At 40.8% G+C, this 16,205-nt stretch overlaps 1 protein-coding gene across 1 annotated transcript in view; it reads left to right on the forward strand.

Annotated features, from left to right (window-relative positions):
• nphs1 (NPHS1 adhesion molecule, nephrin) overlaps window positions 1-16,205 on the forward strand; it is a 163,147-nt gene that overhangs the window by 77,598 nt on the left and 69,344 nt on the right. The window contains exons 11-12 of the mRNA XM_051920777.1: window positions 6,142-6,266; window positions 10,417-10,588. Of these exons, the coding sequence (XP_051776737.1) occupies window positions 6,142-6,266; window positions 10,417-10,588 (297 nt within the window). The remainder of the gene's footprint in view (window positions 1-6,141; window positions 6,267-10,416; window positions 10,589-16,205) is intronic.

The raw sequence follows: 16,205 nt of genomic DNA on the forward strand, positions 1-16,205 counted from the left end.
GTAATTCTTTCTGAATATGCTTATTTATAATCCTAATGAGAACTGGCTAACAGAATTATGACTTTTAATGCATTTCAAATGAGTCATAATGTGTGTAATAACCATTACAGCAGTTCTATGCACAGAACAGTATAACTCATTTTACTACCACCATAGCCGCTCTGTTTTTTTTAATCAAAGCTAGGGAAAATGTTGATAAATTTTGCCATTAATATCACATAGTTTGTACACAACATTTTCAAACCCATAAAATTAATTGATGCATGGCCAGCAGGTCCAAAGCTCATCAAGGCAGCAGGGACCATCAGGCAGAAAACAGTTCTGGTGTAATCAACATGGGGCAAACTTCCTATTGTAGTCTTATATCAATGTGGAAATGCAAACTCAAAAAAACACAACTTGAAGGAAAGAATTCACTTAGCTTATTTTTTTCACTGTAATTTTACAGTATCAAAAAAGCTGAAGGAAGCTCTTGGAAATACATAATGCCGTAGTGGGGTCTTTTTGTTCACATCAGAGGAATTTTCCTAGGTGCTGCAAGGGATGTCCTCCATAGGTTGAGCCTGAATTCTGATAACACTAACAGATACTTCCTGCTTCTGTGACAGCCCTTGGTGTTGTATTATAAAAGATAGCAGAGATAAATAATGAGGCAAATTGGGAGATAGGTCCAGCCTAATAAAATCAAAGGTCCGAACCAGGAGACTAAGATCACGTCAAAAGGAAGGCAACAGTTGATCAATAATAAAATAGCAAAGATTCAAAATAATGAAGTGCAAGAAGAGTTCTTGGTCTACAAACCATAGATAGGGAACTGCGCTGTTTTTAACCCATTACACTGTTAATGTCAGGGTCACAAGCCCCATGACTCTACCCCAACTAACATGTACTCAATACAGAGGTTCTTATCATAAACAAAAATGATGACGGAAACACTTCAAATAAATTACAAAATCCAAAACTAGACATTGTAGCAAGAAATTAATGGAAAAAATGATTTCCTCCCATTCAAATCCCCTAATGGGAGCTCCTAAGGCCATGTCACATTATGTGTGTTTTCCAGCAATTTTCAGTTGACACAATCTTAGCAAGTCAAAGGCAGTCGATGGTGCACTCCTCTGAAAGACTGTCGTCTAATGTTACATACCCAGTGACTTGCTCCAATTACTCGACAAATTACTCGACAACTCGCTCTGACAAAACCTAACAGGTATTATTTTTGTTTTTAGTTGTATATGTGGGTTCTCAGTGCATAACAGTGAATGATCATCTGGAAGTACAATGCATAAAATGTAGTGACGAGCAAAAAAAGAAAAGCGGTTGTTCTGGATCTCACAAACAGAAAGGATCCTCATCTGTCTGGTGTCTTGAGTTTTATGTATCATGACAAAATGGCTTTTCTCTCAGAATGACAGACAACCTGTCTACAGACCCACACTGTTTTGAAAAAACTCATTACAAACTTCAAAAGACTTTGTTGGACAGTTATCTTATCCAGAGATCTTGACAATACATTGTTCTTTTCTCTCTTGCTAAATTAACCCTAGCCTGATTGAATCTATTAATTTTTTACATTCAAAATCTCTCATTTAAATTTTTACCAATGTTATTTCTTGTCCTAGAGTGTGTATATAAACATAGGAAACTTCAGTTTCTGTATTACATTTTGCCTGAAGAAGGGGCCTGAGTTGCCTCGAAAGCTTGCATATTGTAATCTTTCTAGTTAGCCAATAAAAGGTGTCATTTTGCTTGGCTTTTCTCTACATGACAAAATGGAAAAAAAAAGACAAGAGGCAAGATTGCAGCTTAACTCTCCATAGCTGTTAAACCTTTCTTATAGTACCTGCTCCAAAAAAGGGGGTACTGACTGTCACTGCTGGAAGGTCAAGCATGCAGTCAGTAAAAGTGACATGGCCAGCGATTTTCAGTAATTTAATCTGACATGGTCTGGTGATGAGATCAACAACTGTGGTCGGCAACTCTGACATGCCCCATAAATAAAAGTTGCATAATGTGACATCATCTGTAGCAGCAAAAAAACCTACAAACTACTGAGCAAAAAATGAATAAACAAACCACATTCTAAATCTTGATTCCAATAAATAACCAATAAAATAAGAGCGTACTCTAACTGACCATTACTATATATGGAACATGTTCTCTGCTACCAGAACATGTTCTCTGCTACCACTATATACTGCATAGTAAAACATTGAACATCTGCTGTCCATTACAGGTCAGGTCAGGTTGGGGATGTCTATCTATTCCCATTATCATACATGGAAAAACTGTTTTAACTCTGTGCCTCTTACGTGAACATTTTTAATAGAATTCTTAGGCTCATTCACTTACGATGCTGTTCTAGTTGTTGTGTTCTTGTTGTTCTGCTTGTGGTCACAGTTAACATGTATTTTATTAGATTATATCTATCCCTCTTCTTCTTCTTCTTCTTTTAGCTGCTCCCATTAGGGGTTGCCACAGCGGATCATCTTCTTCCATATCTTTCTGTCCTCTGCATCTTGTTCTGTTACACCCATCACCTGCATGTCCTCTCTCACCACATCCATAAACCTTCACTTAGGCCTTCCTCTTTTCCTCTTCCCTGGCAACTCTATCCTTAGCATCCTTCTCCCAATATACTCAGCATCTCTCCTCTCCAAACCAACGCAATCTCACCTCACTGACTTTGTCTCCCAACAGTCCAACTTGAGCTGACCCTCTAATGTCCTCATTTCTAATCCTATCCATCCTCATCACACCCAGTGCAAATCTTAACATCTTTAACTCTGCCATCTCCAGCTCTGTATCCTGCTTTCTGGTCAGTGCCACCGTCTCCAACCCGTATAACATAGCTGGTCTCACTACCATCCTGTAGACCTTCCCTTTCACTCTTGCTGATACCCGTCTGTCACAAATCACTCCTGACACTCTTCTCCACCCATTCCACCCTGCCTGCTCTCTCTTCTTCACCTCTCTTCCACAATCCCCATTACTCTGTACTGTTGATCCCAAGTATTTAAACTCATCCACCTTCACCAACTCTACTCCCTGCATCCTCACCATTCCACTGACCTCTCTCTCATTTACACACATGTATTCTGTCTTGTTCCTACTGACCTTCATTCCTCTCCTCTCTAGAGCATATCTCCACCTCTCCAGGGTCTCCTCAACCTGTTCCCTACTATCGCTACAGATCACAATGTCATCTGCAAACATCATAGTCCACAGGATTCCTGTCTAATCTCGTCTGTCAACGTGTCCATCACCATTGCAAATAAGAAAGGGCTCAGAGCCGGTCCCTGATGTAATCTCACCTCCACCTTGAATGCATCCATTACTCCTACTGCAGACCTTACCACAGTCACACTTCCTTCATACATATCCTGTACAACTCTTACGTACTTCTCTGCCACTCCCGACTTCCTCATACAATATCACAGCTCCTCTTGAGGCACCCTGTCATATGCTTTCTCCAGGTCCACAAAGATGCAATGCAACTCGTTCTGGCCTTCTCTAAAGTTCTCCATCAACATCCTCAGAGCAAACATCGCATCTGTGGTGCTCTTTCTTGGCATGAAACCATACAGCTGCTCACTAATCATCACCTCACTAACTAACCTAGTTTCCACTACTCTTTCCCATAACTTCATGCTGTGGCTCATCAATTTTATTCCCCTGTAGTTATTGCAGTCCTGCACATCCCCCTTATTCTTAAATATTGGCACCAGTACACTTCTTCTCCACTCCTCAGGCATCCTCTCACTTTCCAAGATTCCATTAAACAATCTGGTTAAAAACTCCACTGCCATCTCTCCTAAACACCTCTATGCTTCCACAGGTATGTCATCTGGACCAACGGCCTTTCCGTTTTTCATCCTCTTCATAGCTGTCCTTACTTCCTCCTTGCTAATCTGTTGCACTTCCTGATTCACTATCTCCACATCATCCAACTTCTTCTCTCTCTCGTTCTCTTCATTCATCAGCCTCTCAAAGTACTTTTTCCATCTGCTCAACAAACTTTCCTCGCTTGTGAGTATGTTTCCATGTTTATCCTTTATCACCCTAACCTGCTGCACATCTTTCCCAGCTCGGTCCCTGTGTCTAGCCAATCGGTACAGGTCCTTTTCTCCCTCCTTAGTGTCCAACCTCTCATACAACTCATCATACGCCCCTCTCTTCACCTTGCGCCTTATCTCCTTGTACTTTTGTCTACTTTCTGAATCTCTCTGACTATTCCACTTCTTCTTTGCCATCCTCTTCCTCTGTATACTCTCCTGTATTTTCTCATTCCACCACCAGGTTTCCTTTTCCTCCTTCCTCTTTCCAGATGTCACACCAAGCACCCTTCTTGCTGTCACCCTTACTACATCTGCTGTATTTTCCCAGCTGTCTGGTAACTCTTCACTGCCACCCAGTGCCTGTCTCACCTCCTCCCTAAACTCAACCTTGCAGTCTTCCTTTTTCAACTTCCACCATTTGATCCTTGGCTCTGCCCTCACTCTCTTCCTCTTCTTGATCTCCAATGCCATCCTATGCTGCTTAACTACACTTTCCCCTGCCACCACTTTGCAGTCTTCAATCTCCTTCAGATCAACTCCCTCTTCTATACCTGCTTATCCAGAGCAGAGTCGTGGCAGAGCTGAGGCCTATCCCAGAAAGCATTACATTGCCAGAAAATGTAAAGATGTGTAGAATCCAGCTCACGGAACACAGTGACTCATTGATTGCTTAGTTGTTTTTCGCCATATCAGTCCATTGTAAGGCTCAATCATGCAGACACCCAATGCTGTGGCAATTTAGAATTACCATCCATCTAAACTTCTAAACTTGTTTATCCAGACTAAGATGCAGAAAATGTCAGAGCCTATCCCAGCAAGCATCAGGCATAAGGCAGGAACAGTCCCTGGATAGGGCACCAGTCCATTGTGAACACACACACACATCGAATCCGCCTCATACATCTGTGGATGTTGGAGAAAATCTTGGGGCAAACCAATGCTGATATGAGAAGAACATGAAACTTCAACCTAAGTAACGCTGGATCTGTGATGTGGCAATGCTACCACTGTGTTGCGCGAGCGCCAATGGTATTGCAATTCTTGGAATAAAATATCCATTCAATGGGGGATACTCTTTTGCAGGATTGTTTTTATTTTTAATGAAGCCAATTGTGAAAAACAAAATGTCATCTGTTTGGGGTACTGGGGTACTGGTTTTTGTTAGATTTATGAGTTTCTTTACAAAACCACCGCTCATATTATGAGGCAACCTAAATGTTGTGTGGCTACATTACAGCTCCAAATGAAGAAGCCTCAAGAGACACGGGGCCATGATGGATCTCTTTTCAGTTAAGATTTAGTTATTTGTACTAGGTACAGTGCATGTTTGTATAAAAATAAATGTCTTGAATAAGTCATTTTTTCATTTCATGTGATCACTATCACACAAAAGGACTGCATCTACATGGCTGGTTCCTCCTGTGCAACCACTGAACCCAAACTGGTATGAGCAGATTTATAAACTGGGTGAAGAGGCTGATGGACTATCACAATGCACTGTCAGTTATTAAGTGAAAACCTAAATTAGTGGTTCTATACTGTACATAATGTAGTAATGATGAGTAACACAGAGAAGATAGCTACAGAAATCACACCATGTTACTACGGAAGCCGAGAGAGGATGTGCAATATCGTTATTTTTTTAAATTGCCTCCTCAAGATAACAGATTCATTTTATCAAGATCTTGAGAAAACAACATTTTATTAGACTGTGACGCCTATATAGCTGAAGCCTTGCAAACCGTCTTCTTAAATGATGGACACTAACATTATTATTTTCTAAACTAAAGCATAAACATATTTCAGCCTGCGTTAGCCCTTGATTGAACAAAATTGTGACGCGCTGATCAATACAGTTCTGCTCTTCTGCCATTTCAAGCAGAACGTGACTTCAATAAGCTAAACATTAAATGTTAGATACAATTATTTCATAATTTCGAGAAAACAAGATCTTTTGTTTAATTGAGATCTCGATAAAATTATGCCGTTATCTCGAGAAAACAATTTAAAAAAATAACGATATTGCATGTCCTCTCTCGGCTTTCATATGTTACAACTGTTACAACCTTTCTTCTTATTTTAGACCCACCTCAGAAAGTATGGGTAGAAGGCCATCCAGAAAACATGCAGCTCCGTGCAGGAAATCAGCTCAAAATGACATGCTTCGCCAGTGGGGGAAACCCAGTTGCTACCCTCACCTGGTACAAGGTACTTCATCTGGTTATTTGGATTCATTCTCAAGACAAGGCTGTTTACTGTGTAGACACTTTAAATTACTGCATCATTTTATTACTGCACAGTGCCTATAAAAAGTATGCACTCCCTCTGAAGTTTTTTATTTGGCTTTTTTGGCACTGAGCAACAGAAAAAAAAAGAAAGTGCCAAAGTGAAAACAGGTATCTGCAAAATGATCTGAATTAATGACAAATATAAAACACAAAATAACAGATCACATAAGTATTCACCCCCTTCATGTCAGTAGATGCACCTTTTGGCAGCCATGACAGCCTTGAGTCTGTGGTCACAGGTCTCTTATCACTTTTGCTCATCTGGACTCTGCAATTTTCCCCCATTCTTCTTTACAAAACTGCTCAAGCCCCATCAGAGTTCATGGAAAGTGTTAGTGAACGGCCTTTATCAAGTCCAGATGCAACTTCTCAGTTTGACTTAGATCTGGACTCTGACTCTGCCACTCCAAGGCGTTCATGTTGTTGTTTTACTACTATTGCGGTGTAGCTTTGGGGTTGTTGACTTACTGGAAAAAGAAATCTCTAAAGGCACAAGTTTCATGTGAACTGCATGTGGCGTTCCTTGAGGATTTCCTAGTATTTTATTACATTCATTTCCCCTCAACCCTTAAATAATTCCAGGGTCTCCTACTAATAAGCATCTCCACAGCATTTTGATGCTGCCATCACAATGCTTAATGGTGAGAATGGTGTGTTTTTCACAACGTGCAGTGCTTAGCTTACACATATGAAATGAAGGACAAGCACAGGTGCAGATGTTGGGGTACTAACTCGGTAATTCCTTTAATTGAAAAGAAAATGTAAATAATTAAAAACAAATTTTGTCCACTGCCTTTAACAATCAAATCAAAAGTATTGTTTGGCTAGAGATGTCCCACGACAACTCCAGAGACACACGTCTTCTGTTCAAAACTAGTAATTGTTATTTTACAAAATACCTTTAATAGGCTTCCTTTCCACACAGTCAGCACAGCAATACAATTCTTCCTCTATTCTCCGCCACATCTCCCAGGTGTCCCAATGTTATCCACCCTCTCACCTGCCTCTGACTCCCTGAGTGAAGTGGAGGGTTCTTTTTAAGTCAGTCTTCACTTCATGACAGCGCCCCCTGGTGGTCCCTAAGGGACTCAACTGGACAGTCTTATTGGACAATAACTCTCATGCTGCCCTGCAGGCATCCATACCAGGGTTCGCCAGTTTATGGGGGGAAGGACCTCAATGTAGTAGACAGTCTCCCACTGTCCCATAAATGTGGTCCCCCAACTGGGAATGAGTCCATTGCTTATCCCGATCAGGGTGCTCCATCCTTTTTGTGTTTCCTGTAGTGTGGTAATCCAACTGGTTATGTGATTCCTATCCATGGCTGATGAGATGCCAGTCCTGTTGCTCTTTCCTTATGTACTATTCATTATGTTGGCCTCCTGGCCAGGGTCATCTTAACAGCATTATAGACCCCTGGGCAAAGCAGTTCACTGGGGCCCCTACCTACACAACCACTCAGCAAGTCACAATATAAATAGATTAGCGTGGTGGCCCCTTGGCAACTGCCCAGTGTGCCCATGCATTAAGACGACCCTACTCCTGGCAAGGTAAGGGAAGGGAGTCCATCCTAGTTGGGATGCTGGTCCGTCCGTTACAGTAACGACAGCGCCCTGTCCCATACCTTACCAGAGCCATGAAACCCCCTCACCATGCACATGCCACTTAATCTGATGGTAAAAAGCCCAATTTTGGTCTTATTAGACTGTACAGCCTTCTTCCAGCTGACTTCAGTGACTCCCATGTGCCTTCTGGCAAACTCTACTGGAGATGTCATGTGTGGGTTTTGTTTCTTCTTTTCCACTCTCTCGTAAAGCTGCAACTGGTGAAACACTCGGACAACAGTTGTTGTCTACACAGTGTCTTCAGTTTGAACCACTGTAGCTTGTAATTCCTTCATGGATATCAGGGGTACCTTGGTCACCTTCTTCACTAGTCTTCTTGTTGCTCTGTTTTTGTGAATGGCCAGCTCTAGGTCATTTTCTCTTTCCATTTCCTAATGATAGCCCCCAATGAATATTCAGCGATTTGGATATTTTCTTGTATTCCATCACTTGACTTGTGCTTTTTAATCTCCTTTTCATGGAGATGCTTGGAATGTTCTTTTCGGTTTGGTTAGTCCACCACACTGACTAACCACAAAGCAGGACCTTGCTGATAAAGCACATTTAGACTACAATCAATTGAAACTCTAGACAGTGATCTCAATTGAATTAGTTCTGTGATTTCTAAAACCAGTTGACTGCACCAGTGATGATTCAGGTGTGTCAAATAAAATTGGGTGAATACTTAGGCAATCAGTTATTTGGTGCTTTGTGTTTGTCATTAATTTAGACCTCATTGCAGAGATCTGTTTTCACTTCGACATTAAAAAAGTCTTTTTCTGTTGATCAATGTCAAAACACTGTGATTCAATGGTGTATAATAATCCATCCATGCTTTATCTTTACTTGCTTAATTACAGCAGGGCCTTGGGACAACAGGCACCTATCCCAGCAATTACTGGGCACAAGGCAGCAACAATCCCTGGACCTGTTGTGTAATAATAAAATGTGAAAACATCCAAGGGGCGAATACTTTTTATAGGCACTGTATAGCCATGGCCATTTTACCCACCTATGATTCACCATACCACTCATCTTCCTGAAACATTTGTTTACAAGTAAGCCCGCGATTCTCTAGAGAATCGTAAATCCAAGAATGGCAATCAGTTTCGGTTCCGTCCGATATTTGGATGGATGACATATCATGGAGGGTGGGCGCGTCTGGGGAAATGTCATTTAATTAAATAAGCATATCTGTACTAAGGTGGTTTCGTTTTGTGGAGTCGTGATTCCGTTGCCTTTGCTGACACCGACTGCTGGCAGAGTGGAGCACAGCAAGTTTAGTTTACAGGTTGTGGTGTTCGTGTGCCAGCTACTGAGTCTGGGAAGCCGCTGGGTTTGAGTCTGTGACCGTTATGTGATCTATATTACTGGCACAGTAGATTAGAGCAAGTGTAGTGTACAGGTTGTGTTGTGTGGGCATCACCTACTGACTCTGGGAAGCCACTGCGTTTGATTCTGGGGCGTGCTCCACGGCGCAGAACGTATGCGCCTCGCTGGGAAGCCGCTGCGTGATGAAATATCATGGAGGGTGGGTGCATCCTGGGACAGTTCATTTCAACGTGCTTCTGTTATTGTCTCTCTTCGTGCAGTCTCGTTTTTCTTTTTTAATGGCTGTGTCGTCGTATATGCGGTCCGTTTATTGTTTTTATCCATGGGGTCTCGTTTTTGTTTCTGTGTTACTGAATGGCCGTTATGTGATCTATATTACTGGCACAGTGGATTAGAGCAAGTCTAGTTTACAGGTGGTGTTGTTTGGGCGTTTACAGGTTGTGTTGTTTGGGCGCCACTTACTGACTCTGGGAATCCGCCGTGTTTTGGGAAGCCGCTGCGTTTGACTCTGGGGCGGGCACCATGGCTCAGAACGTTGTGTTATTTGGGCGCCACCTACTGACTCTGGGAAGCCGCCGCATTTTGTGGACTCTGGGGCGGGCGCCAAGGCCGCAGTGCATATGCGCCTCGGTGCATCCGCTGTGCATAAATTAACTGTGGTTTAGTAATATAGATATCTGTCCACCTTAACAAAAGGAGAAGTGTCAGTGTTTCTGTCTGTCCAGTTACTATGTCTCTGTCAGTCCAAAAGATGGCACATCACAAAGATTTTTATAAAATGTATTGAATTTTCCATTCCAACAGATGGTACATCACCAACATTAAGGCTGTTTTCACAATATCACAAATCAAATGGCATGTAACAGAGACATATGCATTGGGAGTAATGCAAACATTAACGCTATGGTCTAAATTTATTACCTGTCTTAGATGGGTAGCATGGCGATATACAGCATATACTCTATATACAATTATATATATATATATAGTATTTTCAAGAGATATGTTTATTGTGAAATAATTCAAAAATATTTTATTTATTTTTCTATTTAGTTAATAATATGCTTTAGTGAGTTAGTAATATAATATAAATTGTTATCAATATTTACCAATTATTTTTTATTCCTTATCCAGGACAACAAATCAGTGCGGGATGCTCAGTCACCAGTGCAGTCTGGGAAGATCGTTTCACGGGATCTTATCATTAAACTGCAGCCCAATGACAACCTGGCCACTTACATGTGCAACGCAAGCAATCAAGCCAAAGCTCCACCGCTGTCGGTCAGCACAAAGCTCCATGTGCAATGTGCGTGTGTGAGTCCATCAGCACTGGCTTCCCTTTTTGGGTCATATTGTTTTGCTGCTCTTATTTTTATCTTTATAAAGAATGAAATATTTGTTTTATTTTAACTTTCAATTGAATGAAATATTTGTTTTATGTTAACTTTCAATAGAATGAATATTTGCTTTTTATTAACTTTCAATAGCCAGCTGAGAGCTTCAGAAAGCTCAAGTACATTCCAATACCGCAGTATTATTGTGCATTGTAGGCATCGTAGGCACTAACACTTGATGACCTTGAATTGGGTACGTGAAGTAGTTAAGGGATGGGTGAATTTTTATTGTACGTTGCTGTCCAGATTTAAAATGTACATAATATAATATTTTAATTATAATGTGGTCACAACTGTAATAAACAGTGTAGCAATAACAATTATTCTCTAAAATATGGGGAAGCTTAAAACTTTCCAGACTGATTACATTTCTATATTTTGTCTTTAAATGAATGAAAGACTTTTCTACTGTGCCTTCCATAATTTTTGGGACAAACACAAATTTTTCCTTGATTTAGCCCTCTGCTCCACAGTTTAAAATTACAAATCAAAAAATTCCTACCTGATTAAAGTGCCCATTGCAGACTTTCATTTAAGGCGATTTGCGTACAAATTGGTCTCAGCATGTAGAAATGACAGCCCGTTTTATACACTGTTCGTCCATTTCAGGGCACCATAATGTCAGGGACATTTTAGTGTCACAGGTGTTTGTGATTCCTCAGGTGGGTTTCATTGCTTTCAATTAGTGCAGGCATAAGACATCTCGGCTTGCTTCTACCTACAGACAAGATTTGGAGTTGTAATTGTTCAACATGAGGACAAGAAAGTCAAAGAAGCCATTATGAGGCCGAAAACCAAGAATAAAACCATTAGGGACCTTGGTAAAACCTTAGGATTACCTAAATCAACTGTCTGGAATATCATTAAGAAGAAAGAACTCACTGGTGAGCTCAGTAATCGTGAAGGGACTGTTAGGCCAAGGAAGACCTGTACAGCTAATGACAAAAGAATTCTTAACTGTGGTAAAGAAAAAGCCCCCCATGCCTGTCTGACAGATCAGAAACAGTCTTCAGGGGGCAGATGTGGACATGTCAGAGAGGACTATTCACAGAAGACTTTGTGAACAAGTACATAGGCGACACGGCAAGATACAAACCACTAGTTAGCCACAGAAACAGGATGACCTGATTACAGTTTCCTAAAAAGGACTTTAAAGAGCCTGCAGAATTCTGGGAAAAGGTCTTATGGACAGACGAGACAAAGATGAACCTGATTCAGAGTGATGTCAAGAGCAAAGTGACTAGACAAAAAAGAATTGCCCAAGAGCCAAAGCAGACCACCTCATCTGTTAAACATGGCCGTGGGGGTGTTATGGCTTGGGCATGTATGGGTGCCACAGGTATTGAAACACTTTTCTCTTCATTGATGATGGAACTGCTGACAGCAGGCACACAATGAATTCTGAGGTGTAGAGAAACATTTTATCTGCTCAAGCTCCAGTAAACGCCTCCAAGTGCATTGGATGGCACTTCATCTTAAAACAAGATACATACTGCTGAGGCAACACAGGAGTTTTTCAAAGCTAAAAAATGGAAAATTCTTGAATTTCCCAGTTTAAATCCAGTTGAGCAGGCCTTCAATATGCTGGCAAGGAAACTTAAGGGGACAAGCCCCCAAAACAAGCAAGAGCTGAAGATGGCTGCATCCAAGGCCTGGCAGAGCATCACCAGAGAAAACCCTTGGCACCTGCTGATGTCTATGAATCGCAGACTTCAAGCAGTCATTGCATGCAAGGAATATGTGACAAAGTCCTAAATATGATAACTTTAACAGACCTGCCATTGCTGTGTACTGTACATTATGGTGTCCTGAAATGGGGGGACCGTGTAGATAAAGTGTTATCATTTCTACATGGTGTGACCAAAATACATGTATATGCAAATACCCTTAAATGAAAATCTTGTCATGTGCACTTGAATCACATCTGTGTTTGATTTTTAATTTTAAACTGTGGAGCAGAGGGTGACATCCATAAAAAAAAAGTGTGTCTTTGTCCCAAATACTATGGAGGGCACTGTATAATGTTTTAGTAGCAGTGCAATAGCTCCAGAATCTGTTATAAGGCGCAGGAAACAGAACTCATTAATAATCAAAGTGACTCTTTCGTTTTGCCACACTGTACCCCTCTGGCTGATTTTATCTATAGTCAATTATCACTTGGTAAAAGAGCTTAAAAAGGACACTGCTAAACCCATGTAAGGAATTAACTTCAAAGGCAAAATAAAAGAAAGAAAGCATAAAGAATTAATAATGTCAGGCTTCACAAAGGACTGGCCTTAGCCTGAAAAATATCAAAATTGTGCACTCTGTCACAATAAATGTGAATAGGTGGTGCTGACAATAGTCACAATTCTGTCGACTAAGCATTGAAACAATAGACATTTTAGTTCATGTACGATAAAGGAGTGGCACGGTGGTGCAGTGGCTTGCACTGTAGCCTCACAGCGTCATGTCATCAGGTTCAAGTCGGTGTGGGCCTGCATATTCTCCAAAAGGCTGTGTGCATTTTGTGATGGATACTCTGAGCATACTCCCATAAGACAGAGTGGTGGCTCTGAGGCTAGGAATCTGTGCTGGCAATCGGAAGGTAGCCGGTTTGAATCCAATAAAATGCCAGAAGAGACTTCACTCCACTGGGCCCTTGAGCAAGGCTCTTAACCTGCAATTGCTTCATCCTGGGTATGAAGTTAATCTGCATCCAGACCTGCAAGCAGGTCCTCCAACTTGCAGGGAACAATTGGGGGTTGGTGGCAAGATTGAAAAAATTCCCACTCTCCCAATGTGGGGCTGAGGTGTCACCCACTGCACTAACTGATCATACAGTATGTACCCTAGGGGAAACAGTGCTTTTAAACTGGCCAAAGAGTACATATGTGACTATGTCATGTGATGAGCACACACCTGTACTCGCCTACATGAATGATATCTATGTCATGTCCATTGTTGCCAGAACAGACTGTGGCGCCCCTCATTCATCTGGAGATCTTGAATCAGATTGAGCAGGTGGATAGAAGGATGGATGTATAACTGGAAGTGCTCTCCAATGTACTGGGGTACAGTCAAGGCTGTCTTGCCCCCGATTCTGTTGAAACAGGCTCAGCAGTTAATAGCAACTACTGCATCATCTAACATATGCTTGTTATGCAGAGGGAGAGAGTGTACGCTGGGTGAGATAATTGGACTTGCAGTCCCTTTGTTCTGCATTCAGATCCTCTCCTGCATTGTCAGTGTGGAGTTTGCACTTTAGTGTGCTTTTGCCAGAACGTCCTTCTCATCTTTAGATCCACATATCAATTTATTTCTGTTTCATTTTTTAAATTACGTTTTGGTTTATGTTCTTAAATGTGCTTTTGTTACTTTTGTTTTGGTATTATATTTTTAGTTATTATTTTCTTGTTTACTAATAATTTTGATATTTTCTCCTTCTTCCCTTCTGGAATTCAAATTCATGTCTTATGTCTCTTATGTTAATTTTTGACACTTTAATTTATGTTGTCTATGTGCATCATTCTTTATTTTTAGTTTTGTCAATGTATTTAAGCTGCTGTTATGTTCCATGTGTTTTGTGGGTGGTCACCAAGAGGTGGGATCACCTGCCAATCGCTACCAGTAACTGTCCTCTGCCCACAGTTCCTGGTGGTTTATTATTAGTTAATTCCTTTACTTTTCCCTTTTTCTGTGCTTTTTGTGAATTCCTAGATATTCGGCCTTTTGCTCTGTTTTTGATTACGCTTCTGGACACTCTATGGGGTCTTATTTGCTTTGATTGCCTTAGTCTTTGGGGAGATTCTTTTAATTCTTGTGTGCCATGGAGCGTCTTTGTTACTGAAGAGCGTTTTGAGAATAAACTTTTTAAAGTGTAAAGGTTTGGTGTTTTCCCTTATTACTAGCTGGGGTTTGACAGTGATATCCCCCTCTAGTGGGTATTTTTGTAAGTGCTTTTTGAACTTATTGGGATTTATGTACTTTGTGACTCCTAGTTTACAACACTTATTGTCTTCTATTAACCGAGTTTGTTATGTGTATTGTGTTTTATATGTTAACCCAAAGAGAGTGTGGGCTTCCTAATGTTTTTTGCTGCCTCTTTAATGGAACAAGACGCCTTAGGCATTACTTATCCTACTTGTGTTGTTTGTTTTTTTTCCTTTCAGTCCTTTTTGGCATCTTTTGTAAGTCTTGTGGTCTTTTGCCCTTTATATTTTATTCTCTTTTTTTCTTGACTTTTTGTTTGTATCTTGGATTTTGTTTTTTTGGCTTTGGATTCTTGCCTTGTTCGCCTTGGATATTTTTTTTTATTAAATTTTTTATTTTATTTTTTATTTATTAAATTATTTTTGTTTTTCAGAAGCCTGTGGAATTTTACAGTTCCCACTTTTCCTTTTTGTATTAACAGCTTGTGTTTGTTGAAGTTGCCCATCTTTGTGTTTCAGGACTACTTTGAGTTTTTAGGCAACAATTTCTATGGTGTGCACTTACTTTTTCACATGACTGTAAATGAGGGCACTCCGTTTTTCAGATAAACCATTGTCATCATTCGTTTTCCTTTAGACTTCGTCAGGCTTTAAACCCCGTTGCAGGGTCACTGAGTTACTTCCATTTTCAGAGGCAGCTTTCGTCTTGCTCTGGGGACACCAGTCTAAAGCTCCCTATAGAAGCTCCTGGTGTCCTTGTATCTCTGAACCTTCAGTTACCTTAAGAGGACCCAGGGCAGCCCTAGCTATTTGACCACCTAAAAAGGCAACAAGCTCCTTGTTTGCTCAGTCTGGGATGTGTGGTGCACTCTATATGCCAGGAGGTCTTTTAGTATTCCTTTATGTCTTCCTCACCTTACTCTCTATATTTCTTTCTAGAAGGAAGATCAGCTCAGTGCCCATTTTCCAGGTTGTCTTTCTTCCTTTTCTCGCTTTTCTTGATGATGCCCCCAACTCCAACCCTTATGCATAGTGGTGCCTTTGCTTCTTGTATTATTGTGATTTTCCCCTCGACTTACCTTTTACCTAGGGGTAAGTGTACTCATCAGATTCATTACCGGTTGGTCTACTGTTGCAACTTAAGAGTAACACATGCACACATAGCTATACGCATACACACAGAAACTCAACAGTGCCCTATGAATGACAAACACACAGCTGGTTAACCTCTAGCACTTTAAACCACACAAGTACCATAGGAATAACACAGCCTGTCACTCTCTCAGCACTTCAAGAGACTTACTTATTATCGGCATGAACAACATACAATGTTTTAAAGATATCTCAGACCTAAATATTACTTTTGGTCTTCGAGAATACATTTAAACATCAAAAGGCTCAGCATCCTTGACTATACGCCATTTATCAGCCAAGAATGCCTTACTTTACATACTGTTCCCTACTCTTGGTTGGAGCTCTCACCCGCAGTCTTAATAGACCTTGCAGCACAGAGGTAACAGCAAACCTCCGGCCGCACCAGGTGCTCAAAGAAATCTAACTTATTACTTCAATCACTCTAGACATTAAGCATGGTATTTATTACAGGAATAATAATAAT

This window comes from Erpetoichthys calabaricus, chromosome 17 (genome assembly GCF_900747795.2).
Source record: "Erpetoichthys calabaricus chromosome 17, fErpCal1.3, whole genome shotgun sequence".
Taxonomy (NCBI): domain Eukaryota; kingdom Metazoa; phylum Chordata; class Cladistia; order Polypteriformes; family Polypteridae; genus Erpetoichthys; species Erpetoichthys calabaricus.